This window comes from Molothrus aeneus, chromosome 16, assembly GCF_037042795.1.
Source record: "Molothrus aeneus isolate 106 chromosome 16, BPBGC_Maene_1.0, whole genome shotgun sequence".
Taxonomy (NCBI): Eukaryota; Metazoa; Chordata; class Aves; order Passeriformes; family Icteridae; genus Molothrus; species Molothrus aeneus.
Genome location: NC_089661.1, coordinates 9,928,833 through 9,948,030, shown reverse-complemented (window position 1 = coordinate 9,948,030; position 19,198 = coordinate 9,928,833). Strand labels below are relative to the sequence as shown.

The 19,198-nt window shown below is 38.6% G+C and overlaps 1 protein-coding gene across 1 annotated transcript in view; it reads right to left on the bottom strand.

Moving 5' to 3' along the window:
- Positions 1-19,198, bottom strand: part of TRRAP (transformation/transcription domain associated protein) — a 76,431-nt gene that overhangs the window by 55,479 nt on the left and 1,754 nt on the right. Inside the window, exons 5-24 of the mRNA XM_066560671.1 lie at positions 18,503-18,613; positions 17,844-17,948; positions 17,151-17,234; positions 16,346-16,402; positions 15,380-15,505; positions 14,976-15,053; positions 14,658-14,746; positions 13,685-13,781; positions 13,180-13,318; positions 12,605-12,683; positions 11,437-11,671; positions 10,336-10,663; positions 10,127-10,224; positions 9,262-9,456; positions 8,538-8,729; positions 6,973-7,138; positions 5,491-5,747; positions 4,651-4,851; positions 2,681-2,832; positions 1,421-1,620 (exon numbers count right to left, since the gene is read on the bottom strand). Of these exons, the coding sequence (XP_066416768.1) occupies positions 1,421-1,620; positions 2,681-2,832; positions 4,651-4,851; positions 5,491-5,747; positions 6,973-7,138; positions 8,538-8,729; positions 9,262-9,456; positions 10,127-10,224; positions 10,336-10,663; positions 11,437-11,671; positions 12,605-12,683; positions 13,180-13,318; positions 13,685-13,781; positions 14,658-14,746; positions 14,976-15,053; positions 15,380-15,505; positions 16,346-16,402; positions 17,151-17,234; positions 17,844-17,948; positions 18,503-18,613 (2,989 nt within the window). The remainder of the gene's footprint in view (positions 1-1,420; positions 1,621-2,680; positions 2,833-4,650; positions 4,852-5,490; positions 5,748-6,972; positions 7,139-8,537; positions 8,730-9,261; positions 9,457-10,126; positions 10,225-10,335; positions 10,664-11,436; positions 11,672-12,604; positions 12,684-13,179; positions 13,319-13,684; positions 13,782-14,657; positions 14,747-14,975; positions 15,054-15,379; positions 15,506-16,345; positions 16,403-17,150; positions 17,235-17,843; positions 17,949-18,502; positions 18,614-19,198) is intronic.

Genomic DNA, 19,198 nt, shown 5'->3' with positions numbered 1-19,198 from the left:
AGAAAAAAAGATTACATCTACTATCTTCTTCTATGCACTAGAATATGCACTGCAAGAAGATTAATTAAAACTGAGGAGTCATAAAAATCCCAGTTACATTAATGTGACAATGAAGAGTGATATGCTCATAATATGCTTTTCCCAAATTACTTGTCATACAGCCCAAACAAAAAGTTTTCTTCTTGGATATAAGACACTGCAATGCTCCAACATTTACTTAGTTCCCCTCAAGGTCCTTCACAACCACAACTGGAAACAAACTAATTAAAGACCATCTGCAAATAGTACTGTATTAAGTTACACAAATGCTCTGGAACTGTATAAGCTGTTCCATGCTGCAGTTATTTCACTGCTGTAGCATTTACAGAGCATTATTAGGTGACTGATTGCTTTCTAAAATTTGTTTAATAATTCCCACTGCTCTAAAGAATTACAACATAATTCTACCGTCAAACAAAAATCCAGTGCAGCTACCCAGAAGCAAGTGCAATATTGTGATTTTAGTGTGTAAAAGCACTGAGCTGTGCCCAGCTGCCCTGGACTCCCAGAGCTGTGTGCCCTCACTCACTGCACTGTGTGTAACAGCACTGAGCTGTGCCCAGCTCCCCTGCACTCCCAGAGCTGTGTGCCCTCACTCACTGCACTGTGTGTAACAGCACTGAGCTGTGCCCAGCTCCCCTGCACTCCCAGAGCTGTGTGCCCTCACTCACTGCACTGTGTGTAAAAGCACTCAGCTGTGCCCAGCTGCCCTGGAGCCCCAGAGCTGTGTGCCCTCACTCACTGCACTGTGTGTAACAGCACTGAGCTGTGCCCAGCTGCCTTGCACTCCCAGAGCTGTGTGCCCTCACTCACTGCACTGTGTGTAACAGCACTGAGCTGTGCCCAGCTCCCCTGCACTCCCAGAGCTGTGTGCCCTCACTCACTGCACTGTGTGTAACAGCACTGAGCTGTGCCCAGCTGCCCTGGAGCCCCAGAGCTGTGTGCCCTCACTCACTGCACTGTGTGTAACAGCACTGAGCTGTGCCCAGCTCCCCTGCACTCCCAGAGCTGTGTGCCCTCACTCACTGCACTGTGTGTAAAAGTACTCAGCTGTGCCCAGCTGCCCTGGAGCCCCAGAGCTGTGTGCCCCCACTCACTGTGCTGTGTGTAACAGCACTGAGCTGTGCCCAGCTCCCCTGCACTCCCAGAGCTGTGTGCCCTCACTCACCGCACTGTGTGTACAAGCACTGAGCTGTGCCCAGCTCCCCTGCACTCCCAGAGCTGTGTGCCCTCACTCACTGCACTGTGTGTAACAGCACTGAGCTGTGCCCAGCTGCCCTGCACTCCCAGAGCTGTGTGCCCTCACTCACTGCACTGTGTGTACAAGCACTGAGCTGTGCCCAGCTGCCCTGGAGCCCCAGAGCTGTGTCCCCTCACTCACCGCACTGCTGAGCCACGGCCACCATGGTGTAGTGGCGGATGAGGCTGGCCACGAAGGGCAGGGCACTGGGCCGCAGGTCCTTGATGACGGCCGACATGAAGGCCCCGGTCAGGGCCTGCTCGAAGGTCTTGCGGGCCGGCGTGTCCTGGGCCTTGTAGCGGTGCGAGATAATCACGCTGGGGATGGACTTCTCTGTGAAACTGGAACACACGGTTGTGTTCAACAGAACCCTGAACTGCAGGACCCCCCAGCTCAAAGCTCATTCAAAGTTTGCTCTCCATATCCAACTCCTCCTCCACCTCCTGTTTTGCCCTCATTTTGATAGAGTTAGACCAGTCCGCTCAGCACGAACTAATTTTGTCAGCCACTGTTCTTCAGCATGATGGATAGCCCAATTTCATCAGGAACATTTAAAGCCAGTGGTAGCTCAATTTCATCAGGAACATTTAAAGCCAGTGGTTCAGAAGAAGCCACGTATATACAATAATAGGTATACAGGCATCACACTGCAACTCAATTACAGAATGTCATTTTCAATATTTTGACATTGTTGCCTTTTTTAAAATGACATTTGATTTTAATCTTGAATGATTGAAACATTTTTTATCAAATCGCTGCCCAACAAAACTTATTCATTGCAAAGCTATATTTATGTCAAGTCTAACAAGCCCAAACTGTGAAAGCTACTATGCTCTTTAGGTACACTTACTACATTGCAAGAGTCAAAGTCAGCCCACACTTCTTGGGCAAAGATGTTAAGGTTGTCTAAAAGCAATAAACTCGTGAAATATCAATTACTAAAATTGCAAAACATGTAAGAAAAGCTCTAATAAAAGGCTCCCACACCAAGATAAACAGAGGCTGCGCGTGACTAAGCTATAGCTTAGTCACTAAATGAAACTGAATTTTGTCTTTCACTTTAGTAAAAGCTTAGATGTACATACAAAATGTCACAATCTAAATTAATCTCTAAAATAAAATTAAACACCAGAATATTCCAATTATTTAAATAAATGAAAGTAAAATTAATCATATTGATCATATGTAATAGATTATACACAGGATTGTAATTAGGGGAAGAAAATTAAACTATGAAACATTAACATGTCACTGGCATTAAAAAACATGCTAACAAAACTCCTTTTCACCAGCAGCCAAAAACCCCATGAATTGCACAGACTAATCACTGTCTCTAAACTAGATTGCTCCAAAGACACCATAAATTTTACATACACATTTACGTTTAAAGAATTGTCATACTTGGGGTGTGCAAGGAGCTGGTACAATGCGTGTTTGTTATCATCCAGGCTCATCATGGCCACCAGGAAGCACTTGATGACCTCCCAGGCCTGCCTGCGGTAATAGGGCTCCGTGTTGGCGCTCTTCAGACAGTCCAGGGCCGTCTCGATTGCCTGCAATGGAACAAGAGAACCCCCACACTTCTTACTCTTGGCATTTACCATAAGGTCATTAATCAAGGGAATGGTATCATTAATATATATTAAAAGTAACTTTCAAAGTAGGCACAGTTTGGAGTGTGCAAGTTAGGAAATGCAGAGAGGGCCTGAGAGCGTGGCTTGAAAACACCATGCTATTTTCTGAGCTTTTGTACATATGAAACATATATACATTTTTCCATGGCAGATACATTTACCTCCATGGTCAGAAAGCATTTCAAGCTATGAGTGAAATAAACCTTCACTATGTCCCTCCCCTTTCCCAAAAATAAAATTTCCTTGCTTCCCTTCAGCAATAATCGTTGCATCAAATCCCTTTATACTGCAAGTATATAATGCATTTATATCCATATATGAAAGGTACCTTTCCATGCATGATGAAACGTCCCTGTAAGCAACTTCTGAACACCAGTTATTTAATGGAAATAGTACTCTTCCTTTGCAAGATTTAATACATTTGAGAATAATTCAAATCAATCTTTTAAGACATAAGGATGATTAAAAAGGGGGAGTACATCTCTTTGGGAAATTTCTATTTTGTGCTTATATGTAGAGATAATACATAAAAGCACAACTGCCTAATTTCTATCCTTCTCCCACAAAAGACAGGAAGATAAATGAGATGGGCATTAAGTAAAAAAAAAAAGTAAAAATTGTTCTGGAATGCATGAAAAAAGAAATTATCAATTGCAAGTAAAATCTAACCATCCATGTTTAATAAGTTTATGCAGAAAAAGCCCCTGCTACAAACTGGGCATTTCCTTCCTTGGTATTTCCACTTACTTAACTTATCATCCCAAGTTTTTATCACAGCATCTAAATGAAAAGAAAAATAAGTTTTGGACAGACCACAAAAGTCTACCAGGGCACTAAAAGAAAACAAGGATTTCTTGTTTTCAATTTATTCCACCTTTTTTTTCTTTGTACTTTGACATTTCCTTTTCATAGATACAAAGTCTTCAGCAGATAACACTTTCATGATCAACACTGAGCAACTGCAGACTGCTCCATATCAATGTTAGATGCTAAAATCCTTCGGAAAATTTAGTTTGAATTAAACCTAGCAGGACAGGTATATGTCAGCAACTACAGTATTTATATGTATTCAATTCATCAGCTTCAGTACAGTGGAGAAATCAGTAAATCTGCATTTTAAGAATCACTTTTCCAAGCTATTTTTAAGCTTGTTGGCTGGATGGAGCCAGAGAGCCAGCTGCCTGTGAAGAAAATTGCTTACTACATTCAGATGGTATCTACTTATGAAAGTCTAATTGAAAAGGTAAGTATTAAAACTCTACAGACCAAATTATCTCAGAATCCAGCTTCACTCTCAGATATTAGATTGCTGTAATTAGTGAGAACCAAGCACTTGTGATACAACATGACTGCCAGATGAAAGCCAGTACAGTACAAAGTGCTTCTAGAGACAGCAAACAAAACCAAATCACTGGAGTCATGAGAACAATCACCACTGAAGAATTTCTACAGTGAAGTTTTGATACATTTCAAAAAGCAAACAGGGACTTTTCCATGAGGATCCTGCTCCTAACCTAAGCAATATACCAGAAGTTCCAACCTTACCCATTCTGTGAAAACATTTATTTGGGGCAGTTTAACCCATACTGCAATCACTTTGCAAGAGCAGTACAGCATACCTACATCTGTTATTTTGGGGATGAAATCTTACAGTTTATAGAAGAAATCAAGAAAGAACTTCCAGACAGATAGTTTTTAAGTCAGTTTCTCAGCACTGAAAGTAACTTAAGCCCTTACCTTTTCCATTGGGAGCTGAATGGATGCTTTACAGTCAGAAAATTCAATTGTGATACTGGGTCCCTGGATTTCTGTGACCACATACTGTAGTTTCTGTGATTCCTTCAACATCTTCCTGTTACTTCCACCAAATTTCCCAAGCACACGATAAGCCACGTGGGAGATGCTGTCAGCAGGATTGCGCAGGGTTCTCCACAAAGCCTGGGGGTTTAAGGTACATGGGCAGGCCAGGCTTACTTCAACATTGTTCATGTCAAAAAAAAAAATCTTACTCCCAACATTTTTCAAGTAGTAATGTAAAAAAAAAGTCACAGAAAACACTTTATTCTTGTATTTGGGTCACTGACCCTGCATAAGTTTCTTATCAAAGCTGAATATCAGCAGTCTCAGATCACAACAGCTCAAGTGCTTTGTAACAAGGTTGTCCTAAATGCAGTTTTAGTTTAGACTACTGTCATCAGCTAGAACATCTTTGCTATCTTGGAGTGTAGTTTCATGTTTATGATGAATATTAAACAACATTGTTAATTAAAAAAGCAGGCCAATTAAGGCTAAACTGAGTTAAGCTCAGAGCTGGTTTTGAAATACAGAAGCAAAAAAAAGTAAATAGAATGCAACCATTTAACAAAGTATATAGGAGAAACAATTCATTCCCTTTTAAGTTTTCAGAGTTTTCAGCTTAACAGCAAAACATCAACTATCCTTCTACACTCACATCAGACTGGTACGGGTCTCATGACAGATTTTTCAAGTTTTTGTAACCAAAGCTTCACACAAATTTCTGATGTTATTCAGCAAATCAGTGACCTCTTGTGGTCTAACGGGAAACAACACATTTACCTGCATGAGCTCAGCTCGAACTGGCTGAATGTGGTCATACAGAAAGTCAGGCTGCAAGTTATCCACACACAATTCCAGAGTTCTTAAGCCCTGGCTAACCAGGGTCTGGGATCCATTGAGGGCTGACACCAAGGGGTCCATGAGCATTGGCAGATAAGGCAGCAGCGAGCTCAGACGAACGGGCACAGTGAGGCAGAGCTCCACAAACAAGTCTTTCATGTGCTGTTTGTGAAGGCCACTTTGCAACATATTAAGTCCTGAAAGTTATGGATAAGTTATACACTCACAGGAAAAAAGTCCACAGTTTGCTGCTCAAAATTGCTATGTCCTCAATTCAAGAGAATCTGATGTTTCTAAACACTGTAGAGCTTACAGCTCTGTAAATAATGGATTTACAAAATATTATTACCATTCATTATTCTAACTTACATCTAAGGATGTCAAGCAGTGAATGGTTTTTTATGTACACACATATAGAAGAAAAGGCATCTATACATACTTTAAAGTTTAGTATTAGAATCAACAAGGCAGCATTTGAATACAGCAAATAGAAAAGAAAAAAAGATAATTTGACTCAAACCTCAGCCTTGTAACAATAAAAAATAAACCCATACAGAACTTTTTAAAAAATATTTTGAATCCTGAAAAGAAACATTCAGCGAGTTCAAGTGCATTAATTGCCCCATACAGACTAAGCACACTCCGCAAGTGATTTTTCTCCCCATAAATATTTCACATATTCCAAAAATCTACTGGCATAAGTTTTACATAATGATTTATTGATAACATATATATTTGCTAACTACAATAAAAACTGTCCCTACTGCTGTAGCTCTGAACCAGTCTACAGTCCTGGAACAGCTCTGATTACCTTGTCCTTAGGTTTAAGTAGCTCTCCAAATTTCCTTGCTCACCCTCAGTACTTCTGAACACAGTTCTTGCAAGCATAAATGCTCAACTAACCAAACTGATTGTTATTTACATTTCTTTTTGCAGTCTGGCACTACTTGAATTTCTATTTATCATGCCCTTGCAGGTGCACACACATGCCCTCAACTGCAGAACAGCCCGAGCTTCACTGCCATGTTCTCCCCACAAAACCAGCGGTGGCCTGGCAGCATTGCCTCACCTACTCACTTATCCCCCAAATGCTTTATGCCAGCAAAGTTACCCATTGCAAAAAAACCCAAAAAAGTAAAAGAAACAAACAAGAAAACCCCAACAGCCCCACAATGAAAAGAAGAAAAACAAGCAGCAGAAATTGTGAAGCAGCCAAAACTATGGAGCCTGAAGCAGCTGATAGTAAATGAAAATAAGCACATTCAATGTATTTTAATCAATCACTAAACTCAAAATCAGAAGCTACTTATCAGGGGTAGGGCTTTAGTTTTGAGAGGTTTTCAACTACATAACATAACTTTATTACTACTATTCACATAAAAAAATCAGAAGCTGGGGCAGGGAAAGAAGGTGTTGTTCTACCTTGCAGTAAGTTTGGTAACAGCGGCAAGAATTCTTGGTATAACAGATCATGACTGCCTCCTCCAATAGATCTGAACAGTGCTCTGAGCAGCAGGAAATAGTTATAGGGCTCTTTGGCAGTCTGTGCAAGTTCCATAGAGCTGTTCACAATCTTGTGCAAATGTGGCTATAAAGAAAATAAAGCTTGAAGATTAATAAAATACCAATTTTGTCATCATCGTACTGTACAAGAGTTCAGCGTGAGATTCTGCAAATCTGACACAATGAAAAATATTTCCTCTCAAGCACTTGAGAATGGGGAGCAGAAATCAGAGGTGTCAGAATGAAAAGAGAGGACACTTAACAATATTAATTTACCCCTGATCTAATTTCATCATTAGTTGTTAATGTTAAAATTTAATTTTGAAAGCAAACTCTCTCAAGTAAAAGAGGCTATGGTGGCCTTTCTAGAGCAGAGGACATGAACACCTAACAAGATTTATTAAAAATAGTTGATGAATATCAGTAACCTCATGGACTAGAGACAAACAGCAACGTGTCTGGATATTATTAACATCTAAAAAGCTTTCTACATTGCTATGCAAATGCTGCAAACAGCCTTCATCATTCAATTACATTGTCTGCCCAAGGCCCCTACCATTCATCCTACAGAAACAAAAAAAAGTAACAGAAGCATGAAACTGTGAAGGTAGTAAATTACACTCTTTAAACTTCATCACCATCTTATAAAATCCAAATGACCTTGATTCTGATGACAAACTGCAAGAATTATAGCAAGATTATATGAATATTGCTTTCTATTACTATTAGTTTTCAAAGATTCTGGGAAATTGGTAATCCCCACTCTGTTCTACAGTTACCTGTATCAGAAATTTTGTTTGGTATAAAGTACAAGGAAGAAAAACAAAGAGAAAGTATGAGAGAACAATCAGTGTTCCATTAAATTCTTAATGTCTTTTCTAGATACAGGCAGCTGCTGCTTTTATGAGGAAAGTGCACTCTTGCTACAAGCTCAGCATTTCTAAATTCACTGAATAATGAGATGATTTCATCAACATAAATAGATCCCTGGAATACATAATATGTTGTCAGTAGAAAGAATAGCATTCCTTAAGCCCAGACTTCCCAAGAGCATAGAAAAATCTAACTCAAGAAGTACACGTCACTGAATATGACATGAGTGAACAAGATTCACCAACACTCAAAAAAGTGATTTCAATCCAAGCAAAATTCTTAAGTTAATACAGAAACAAAGAGAAAATGTGCAAGAATTTATGCATGTCCTGACCATGAAGTTACATGGGCTTATGGCAATCACAGACCATAGTCATGAATCAGCCATTTATACTCAGAATTAGTACATCATTCCATAGTTTCATATATAAAGAAAATATTCACAGAAAGCATCTCTTATAAACAAGACAATGTACTTGGAATTAGGAAAAAAATGGAAATGTGTCACAAATAGTGCTTCAAACATTAAATGACTCTCAAATGTTACTGTGCAAAACTCCTAAGAGTGCTGTTTTTAAAGCAGACTTATTTCTAAAAGAAATGACCTTTACCTTCAGCATTTGTTCATTTTCAGCTGCAAATAGTGAAACTGAGCCAAAGACTAACTTGAACAGCTTGAGATACAGATTGGAGAGTTCCACATTAGAGCCCATTTCTGGCAGACGATCCAGAAGATACTCCACCAAAATGGTTGCAAAGAGAGCAGAGGTAGTAGGGTTTGCCAAGAAAGAATTGGCAACAATCTATAAAAGGAAACCACAAAGAACTTATTACAGCTGTAATAAAAAGAACAAAAGGATAAATGCACTATCCGTTAAAAAAAACCCTAAAATAAATTTCTCTCCGGATCTCCACTGCTACCCAAGTGATTCTGTTTGTCCTCAGTGGAAAACAACAATGTATGTAGCTTAATATTGAAGGGTCAGGTTAAATTTTAAACGGATGTTATAGGATTTGCATTCTGTAAAACAGCAGAACATTAGCACAACAAGCTGAACAAAACAAGTCCATAAAGTTCAGTACTTTTCAAGAATGAAGTCCATTCGTATCTTCTACACTGAATTGTTTGTGTTTGTATTGAATCACTTAGGTAAGGTTTTTTGAAAATCCATTTTTAAATTATTTTCATAGACTATTCTTTATAGAGACTGCTTCAAATCTCACGTGCTAATTTCAATATTATTTATAATTCTACATCAGTCATATGTACCTCAAGACATAAGCTCTTTCCTACATGCTGTTCATTATCAATTTAAAAAGTAAACAGCAACATACCTGAAGAGCATAGTTTTTAGAGATCCTCTCCACCATGTAAGGAACAGTAGTTTGAAAGATTTCTTTAAAAGTTAAAGGGTTCATCATCGTGAACACACCAGCAAAATGCTCCAGAACTTCCTTTTCCTCTTTCATCCTGACTGTCTGACAGTTTGCTACTCGAACATATGTCTGTCCATTTCCTGCTATTTGCACCTACAGCAATTGAGAAAACACATACACTGCTTACAGAATTTGAGTAGCTTATTCCCCATCATTCTTAAAACAGCTTTTGAAAGTAACCAAGACTTTATGGGTTTTACATGTATGCCCCACACAAGCAGAAGTTGGGCACAAGAGCCAACCATGACAAAAATACTAAAAATACTAAAACTGAGCATTTTCAGAACATATTTTAAAACTAGGAAGTTAAAAATAGAGAAAAACAACAGTAGGAAATATCAGTGTACTTACAAATTACTTAATACCCAACCAAACACATTTACATTTCATTAATACTTTGTGTAACTACAGAAGACAAACAAAGACATGTGAATGCTTCAACTGTTAGCTAAACTATCTCTTTCATGGACTTACTTCACTACATGAAAGACTATTACTTCCAGTCTGACCTGCCTGCATGAACAGACAAAACTGGCTGTTGAGAAAAAAACCTGTTGCTTGCAAATACTAAGTAGGTTGAAATTCACTTTTGAAATTAATTCTTCATAATGAGCATTTCTCAACAGTTGTGGTCCCAATTAAAGACTTAGTGAAAATATACTATATGTATAATCTGTGGTTTAGCTGACAAATAAATCTTTATTAAAGGATCTAACATACAGTAACTGTACAAATAGAAGTGCTATGTGGGCAGGTTACATACCTGATAAATATCTAATGCTTGCATTGCATATTTTACCAGTTTTATATAGATTTGAGTCTCCTTAGGTTGCAACTGCTTATTAGGAATGAATTGTGCTTCTGAAAGAAGAAGAAGATAGTTCAGCATTAAAAATACTATTTGCTTTCATTCTAGAGAGGCTTTTTCTGTAGAATTATGAGAGATAAATGCAATTAAATATGCAGTTTTACCACCAGGAGCTTTGCACGAGGTGATGCCCCACGTGATCGTCTTGACCCCACAGACCAAAGTTTTCACTAAGCTCCGGCAATCCGTGACCTGAAATGTCTGCTTGTCTTCTTTTTCTTTCTCCCCTTGTTTTTCAAACACAGGTACAGGTGCAGGGGCCACAGGAGTGGCTGGGGCAGGAGATGGGACAGGAACAGGGGCTGCATTTGCTGCTGTGGGCACTCCAGGTAAGGCGGCTTCAGCTGCCCCGAGCTCAGACTGGGGCTTGCACTTCTTAAAAATGACAGAGAGCTGGTAGCGTGCTATGGTGTGGAACTTCAGAACAAACACCTAAGGCAAAGGAGGAGAGGCAGATCAAACAGCAGAGAGGAGGGGGAAAGAAAAAGAAATAAGTTGCTTCTTCAAAAACCATCCTAAATTTAATAGTACAGATATTTCAAGTCAGCATAGTGAGATCAATAAAACTTTCAGCTATTTTTGAAGTTATTCAAATGACAGCAAACATTTTTAAGTGTATCAATAAACTAGTTTGCCTTCTTCAAACAAGTAGTGCACCCTTGATTCTCAAAAATATAAAAAAAAACTCCAAATAAAGATTCTTAAAAAGGATCATTAGGTCTTCAAAGAGCAGATATTTCTAATTGTACAGATTGTATTGTGCCACGCCAAGGACCTATGTGAAGATCCTCTTTCAGGGCTTAAAAAAGAAACCACACCAAAAAGCACACCCATAACCATAAGGCATTAAAAAATACAATTCTTGCATACTCCTACACAACAAAAAAAAAATTATAACTAAAATTAGAAATAAAATTATTTTTTAAAAAAACCCAAGCTACTTAAAACAGGCATTCAATTTCCTGCTTTGAAACTACCCACTGAATGAAGCTGAGTTGACAAAGCATCTCCACTACACTTGAGATATTATCCCAGCTGCAGAGCATTTAAAGAGCCCTCCTCTGAAGCACTGAAGTGAAATACAGTACACAGGCTGCTCCTACATATTCTCATTTCTGAAGAAAGGAGAAAGTAAAATGTGATTGACAACATACTACAAAACAGGATATCCAAGCAATTATCAAATGCTTTAAACAAATCAATACCTCCAGCATTCTCATAAGGATGTCTCTACCATTTCCATTTTCCTGTTCACTTTTAGACCGGATACAGTCTACCAAATTTAGCAGGAGCTTGCAAGACATGGTCTGGATACTGCTTGGCAAGGATTCATCATCAATGTTCTTGGCAAACAGCTGGACAGCCAGGGAGAGGTCATTGAGAGGCAAATGCTGCCGGACGTGATGGACCAGGTCTGCCAGGGTGCTGTATGCAAGGGGTCTACAGCCAAAACAAGGAATGAGGAAAACACACTGAGCACAACTAAAAAGTTTCCTAATTTCACTAAACAAATAAATACTGCCTGAAGGTACTTACAAGTTTCTCAATGTAAGTTTTCTATTTCCATATGCAAACCCAGAGCTCACAAGGCTTTTTCAGTCACATGAGGAAATTTTAAGCCGTGCAATTTAACCCATGATGCATCAATCTATCCCACAACTCTGGTATTGCCTCTCTGATCTTTCTTCCTTCACTGCAGAACACCCCACCACATATTTTCATCTACATGCAGTTAACATGCATGTTAGCCACATTTTGAGCAGTGCTGGTAATCTGTTTCATAATTAATCATAAATTATTCTAGCAGAGAAAATACTTCTAAATCTAATACATGCTGTCAGTAAGGTACACTTGATACTTAAAGAAAAAGAAGTAATTCTCCTAGTTCAGATACTAATTTGGTCAGCAAGCTCACCTAAAATTTAGACTATTGAAGACACAGAAAGTTAGGTATTCTCTCCATTTACTTCTTCAATTGCAAACAAGTAAGTTTTAAAGCATTCATTGACAAAACAGTTTAAATCTCATTCAGATTTTACACTGGATATAAGACTTAGGGTGTTTCATGAAATATTGGGCAGATACAGAGTTGGTTTCCCTGTTTTTGTTGTCCTCCACAATTCAAAAAACTGAAATCATCTTCATTCACCCATTTTTCTTATTTTGTCCTGACACTCACATTACTATGCTGTGCCATCACTGGTAAACAAAAGCCACCATTACAGCAGCAGAAGCTCTGCCAATAAAACAATCTAGTAAAATTGGTTATTTGAAGCAAAGATTTAGGACCCTATACAGAAGCTGCTGTAAATATTAATGATTTTCAAGCAGCCCTGGCAGGCACTCAGATCATTACTCTCAACTTTCTCATACCTCAGCGTCTCCCGGGCAGTGTATCCAGAGCCAATCAGTATAGATTCATCAAACAGCTTGTCCATGCATGGAATAAACTCTAGAATTTAAAAAACAGAAAAATTAAAAAGCCATACACAACAACTGGCAAAGGAAATAATCAAAATAAGATAGTTAAGCATGAGACCACTTAACTTCGGTATTTAAATCTGAAGTTAGAAAGTGATTTTATCCACAAATTAATTCCTGAAGCTTCTAAAAGGCAGTGCCATTTACAAGGAAGTTTTTAAAACAATCTCTTGTGACTGTCTACTCCACTGACACTTGCCCCTTGAGTAACACTGCAGTACCCAGTCAAAGCCAATTGTATTTGCAAAGAGAAAAAAAGTGCTCAGGTTATTTACAACTTTGAAAAACGTTTCGTATACAACTAATGAGTTGCTGGAAATGACAAATGGGGCAACCCTGCACAACAATTCTGTTTGGCCTGGCACCTTGTGATAGTCCAATACAAATAAGTAATATGCTTCTAGAATTGACAGCAATAGCAGAAATCTTCCCCGTTTACAGGTACACTTGTAGAGAGTGCTACATACGGCTCCTCAGGTCTGTTGTCAGGATGTGCTTAGCAGCAATCAGGAGCTCCTTCCTGAGGTGTGCTGTTTCAGCTGGACAATTGGAAAGTAGCTGCAACATTCCTTTTACCATTTGCTGAGAATATTTAGCCACTAATTCCTTCAATAAAAAAAGAGTAACGTGAGTACAACTACTACAACGTTCTATTCTTAGGGTTTATGTTACATTTGCAAAATAGCACTCCACTAAAATTCACTAGTTTCTCTTGCAAAATCTAATCCTAAAACTGAACTACAATAGTCATTCCATAAATGCCCAGGGAGGGGGAATGGCATATTTTTACTTTGTATTCACATGAGGATACTTTTGAAAGGATAACCAAGTACAGCTCCACCTCCAGATATTCCACACAAATGCACCCATCTCCAGCCCCTGATGCATTGCAGTCACGCAGGTCACTTGCCTGCCATAAAGCAACTCAAAACCTGATGCATTAAGTACCAAAGTTTTAAAAATTCATCCTACCTGGTAAATTCTGATAATGTAAGCCAAAAAAGACAATGTTTTAATCTGAGCAGCGATGAAATCAGCATACAACTCCTTGTTATAAAGTTTATGTTGTCTGAAATTAAAGGGAACAGTGGTTACAATTTTGCTCCTCCCCTTCAGTGCCTTCACTCAGAAAATTCAGTGAAGCTTCAAATTACATCAACTTGTAGTGAATTTCTTGCTCCTTAAAAGAATACAATCTCTCTGAAAGAGCCCATTTTCAACAAGCCCTCTGCCATTCAAATTCCCAGCAGCACCTTCCTACAGAAAGCCAAGCCAATACAAGGCAGCACACATTTGGCTCAGCTCCCCTAACTGGGGCCAATTTTTCTCCAGGCAATATTCCCTCCCACAGACTTGTCTGTCTCTCTCAAGCTCCAACCACGTAACCAGGTCATCCAGGCAGACAGGGAGAGGCAGAGATCTTGCTCCCACTGCCCTGACCAGAACCCCTTGCTGCTCTTCAGAAACATCCCTCTCTGAGGCAGGAGAAGCAGCGCCTCTCCCTGCAACATCACAAGGCTTCATGTAAGCTACACCTTGAAGAGCACAGATCCATCATTGATGGCATGGAAGAAGATTAAACAATGACAAATGTCCACACTCTAAGGGTCTTCATCACTGTCTGTGACAATGTGGATTTTTGTCAGAAGCTCTATTTTAAAAAAATGATCAAATCATAATTTTTTATTATACTTACTCATTATCAAATAAACTGGCACATACTGCACAACTATGGACTTTACCAATGAGATATAATGACAATTACTTCACCTACAGAAACTTGGTAATTTTTAGTCAAATAATCATTGCTACTTTTAAGATTAAAAGCATAAGACTAGAATCAAAAAATCACAAGATAGAAGACAAAAATATTTTGAGCAATACTGAGTGACAGGTTTAAGTAGTTTATTTCAAATATCATCAAAATACTGTTAAATGCTCTTACCTTGCTTGAGCTGAAACTTGTATTATAATAGTGTTCATAATCAAGGGCACAAATTCAGCTACTACATTATGAATGTTCAGTTTGTAGAGCTTAAAAAAAGAAAGTATTATTAGAGAAGTTCACAAGTCACACTTGCAGTCAAATTACTGGAGAGATAATCACAAAAAAAATTAAGGCATCTCACCAGCTTTATTTTTAGATGATATTTTAATTTCAAAAGTATATCACATTCATTTTTACTAATATGATAGCCAACAGAAGTTACATGAGCCATTCAGTAATGAAGTATTTACATGCAAAATACTGAAGTGTACTAACCTGATACATGAGAACAACAATAATAGGTAGCTCAGCCAAGACTTTTAGTGATAAAGATCCTCTGGGAATTATTGAATGCTGAAAGAAAGAATACATGCTTTATAAACAGTCTAATTATTAATTCAAAAGAGTATGTAAAACACATTTTTACAGAAACTACCCATTTTAGTAGCAATATATTTAACAATAACATTTTTAAAACAAAAAAGCATTGGGTATTACATTAAAAAAAAAACCTGTAATTACAGCTGCATAGAAAATACCTGGAAAGTTTCAACCAGCTTCTATAGAAAAGTTTTGATAGGAAAAACAAGCAAAAAGAGAGTCTGTTATTTTTGCCTGGCATTACGATCTGTGGTCCTGTGCTACAGAGTCCCCCAGCTAAGAGCAGTCAGAACACTCACTGTCCTCGTTTCACTGTCCTCTCGCTCAGGGTTCACCTTCACCACAATGGTTGTAATCATGCCAACCATCTCAGGAGTGGGAACAGTGTTCTCTGGAATCACCTGAGGGTTCTCAAAGTACCGATTCTACACGCAAAGAGCAGAAGAAAAATATCACAATGCCAGTAACAGTCAAAAGGCCATCCATCTCCTCAGAACTCTCCATATAACCCTCCCCTGGAGCCGTTTTCTCCTCTCTGCAGTGATGTTTGCACTGCAGCATCTTCCCCAGGGCAGACACACACCCTGCAACCTCCCGCCCTGCACAGAGCAGAAAAGGTCCCCCAGCCGAGGCAGAGCTAAAGGAAAACATCCCAGGAGTTACTCTGTATCAGGGAGGGAGGATCAGACTGGAGCCTCCCTTCATGACCTCACCCTTCTCTCAAAAACAGGCACATTTGGGTACCTGGAGACCACTGCAGCCAGCCTCACCCTGCTGCAGAACTCCAGCTCACCCTTCCCTCAAAAACAGGCACATTTGGGCACCTGGAGACCACTGCAGCCAGCCTCACCCTGCTGCAGAACTCCAGCTCACCCTTCCCTCAAGAACAGACACATTTGGGCACCTGGAGACCACTGCAGCCAGCCTCACCCTGCTGCAGAACTCCAGCTCACCCTTCCCTCAAGAACAGACACATTTGGGCACCTGGAGACCACTGCAGCCAACCTCACCCTGCTGCAGAACTCCAGCTCACCTCCATCTTCTCCTACCACTAACAGTGTGCCAGAAACACAAGGTGTTTCCAAAGCAAAATCTAAACGTCTCCATTTTTAGACATAGTATTGATAAATGGATTCACTAAAACTATATTTACTTTGCATCACTAGATGCAAAATAATTATGTCAGTATCTTTTAGAGATAAAATTGAGAAATAAAAGCTAGTTTTCTGACTATAGCAAGGGTGATTAAGAAATAAAAAGCTTACCACTACTTTTGGAAGTTCCTTGTAAATCTGTTTCACAAAGTCCAAAAAATGATGAATCTAGGAAGGAAGAAGTCAGTTACCATAAAGAAACTTTTTAAATGAATTTTAAAACCACAATTTTAGAATCTCTGTATTAACAGTACAAATATATAAAACTCCACTCAGTACAGCGCATTTTTCATGATAACTGAAAATAATCCGAAAGTGTTCTCCTACCTCCTTCTGCTTTGTTAGTATTAATTCAAATTTCACTTGGAAAGAATCTGATCTACTTATCATCTTTACTTAGTTCCAATAAAGTATTGTTAGGTATAATAACTATGAAACAACTTAGTCTTCCCAAGAGAAAATCAAGGCAAAAAGCAAGAGAATAACAACGCAAACTTCCAAATTCCCCTTGATGAGTTACAGGAGAGAAGAGGGGAGGCAGGGGGAAGTCAGTCAGAGTAAATTCCTTTCTCAGGATTTTCCTTTACAAACTAAAAGGGCATCAATTCTCTTCCTTTGTGTGGGAATTTTTTTCCTTAGACTGCTCATATTGTCCACAAACATTTAAACCAAGTACAACTAAAGTTTAACAGTTTGGTTTTTTCCCCAGGAGAGCTAGCATTATGCAATTCTCTTTTTAAAAAAATCACTTTAATATTAAAAAAAGGGAAAAATATTAAACACATGGTTACAACAACAGGTCAGACAACATAAAAGGACAACAGCAAAACAAACCAATCAACCCACTTGAACAAAACAGCAATTCTGAAGAGCATGGCAGCAAGTTTTATACCATGTAACAAGAGTTATGACTTACTTCTTGAGTGATTGCTGGTCGGAACTGTTTGTGCAATTCAATAATTATTCTTAAGCAGATCAGTACATTTTCTTCATTCTCTGTCTGAAAAAAAAAAAAAGAAACTTTTTAGTGAGCTCACTGCTGAATTCTCCTACTACTCAGTGGGTACTTCAAAATCCTGTAAAATTATAAAAATTATGCTCTTCTCAACAGTCTGAAGTGCCCCATTAATATGGGTTTGTGTGAGCAAGATGCCTTTCCTTGGATACCCTGCAGTCCCAGAGTATGGCTGAAATTAAATCCACCCCTAGGGGAGTAAAACCCAGACATTTCAACCACTCTGTACCATCAGGTCTGCTCCCATTGCCCCTCAAACAGAGACCCCCAGGTGAGCTTCAAATGAGAGTGCTGTGAATTCCTAGACAGAAAACAAACTCCCAAGAATCAGCTATCTGCCAGAAAATCCTGCCCAGCGTGAGAACAGCTCCCTGCATTTGTAAAATCCAAGTTTGTAAAGGGCAGAAGAGAACATGCAGAAAACCTGTAGATGGCAAGAGAAGGCATGGGTGAAGCCTAAATAGAATGTCTTTCCATTCCTGCTCCAGCAGCACAGCTATTGAAAATCCTACTCCAGCAAAGCTTGGAGATGAAGAAAGTAGAGGAAAATATTTCAGAAAATTTCAAGCAGTTTTAAGAGGAAGTAAAAAATACCTCTAGAAATCTGAACATCACAGACAGGATATTTTTGGTATGAAGACGAAGATGTTCATTTGTTGGTATTCTGTGAATTATTTCAAGCACAAGCTTCCGGAGTTGCTGTAGAAAAAGAGAAAAAAAAAAAGGAAAAATAATGATATGACAGAACTTTTTGAAAAGCCCACAAAACCCAACAATTAGTTGCAGTATTTTTTTCAGCTTAATAATTCTGCATGTTGAAATGAAAAAAAAAGCCATTTTATTTCATCTAGACATAAGCTTGTATACAAAGACATAACTCTTCCTGCTACCCATCTATGTGAATGAGGCAAATTCAACTAATCTACAGTTGGAAAATCAGACTTTTTTTAAGGAATGCAATTTTAAGTATTTAACGACAAAGATTCAACCCTTGCCTTTCTTTCCTAACCTTCAGTAAAATCAGTAATTTGTAACAATGTGCAGTACTTCAGTAAGAAAGCAAATTCTGTTGCACCTACTTTTCCTCCTTTTTCACAGAAGCCCAGATTAGCAAAGTTTATAAGTAACTTATTTAGAAACAGGACTTTTTCAGTTCCACTCCAAATGACAGATCTATTTTTAGCAAGTCTTAAATCATTTCATTAGGTTAATCAAGGACAGCAAAAAGGCAGGAAATGCTCCACACACTTTACCTGTGCTGGCTTCTCCTGCAGAAACTGAACTTCCCCATCCTGTAGAAAGGTGAGAAACCGAGGGATGATGTGTTCCAGGAACGTAGAATATTGAGGGGATGATGTCACATTCTAATTAAGAACAAAAAATGGGGAGTTACAGACATCACACAGATTACATTCAGTTACAATCAAAGCCACTACTAAACATTTTCAGTGAATTTTGGATAGATTCAGTGACTAAGTATCTGCTGACACTACAGAACCACGTGAGTTCCAAGAGAACATTAGCAAAATAAATACAAATCTTTCCCTACTGAGGGAAAGAGCAAAGAGAATCAACTAAGTCTTCAGATTCTAACAGGTCACCAGACTAAGCAGTTAAAACTATTATTTTAGTCAGATAAATTGTTTCAGAAATAGCTTAAGCAAATAAAAAACTCCACAAGAATTATTTTAGTTTGCTATAACTTCAGAACAGGCACATGACAACTAAGTATTCAACTAAAGTAAAATATTTCTGCTAACACAAGGTTGAGTTAACTTGTGTTTCACATTTTCTCTGCTGCTCATCTAAAAAGATGGTCCATCACCATGCAAAAGATGTCACTGGAGACATCTCCACTCTTGATGTCAGATTCTGCATCTGACAACTCCTCTCTTACTTCCACACCATGGAATACTCAGAGGAATCAGAAGGGCCTCTGTTTCACAAGA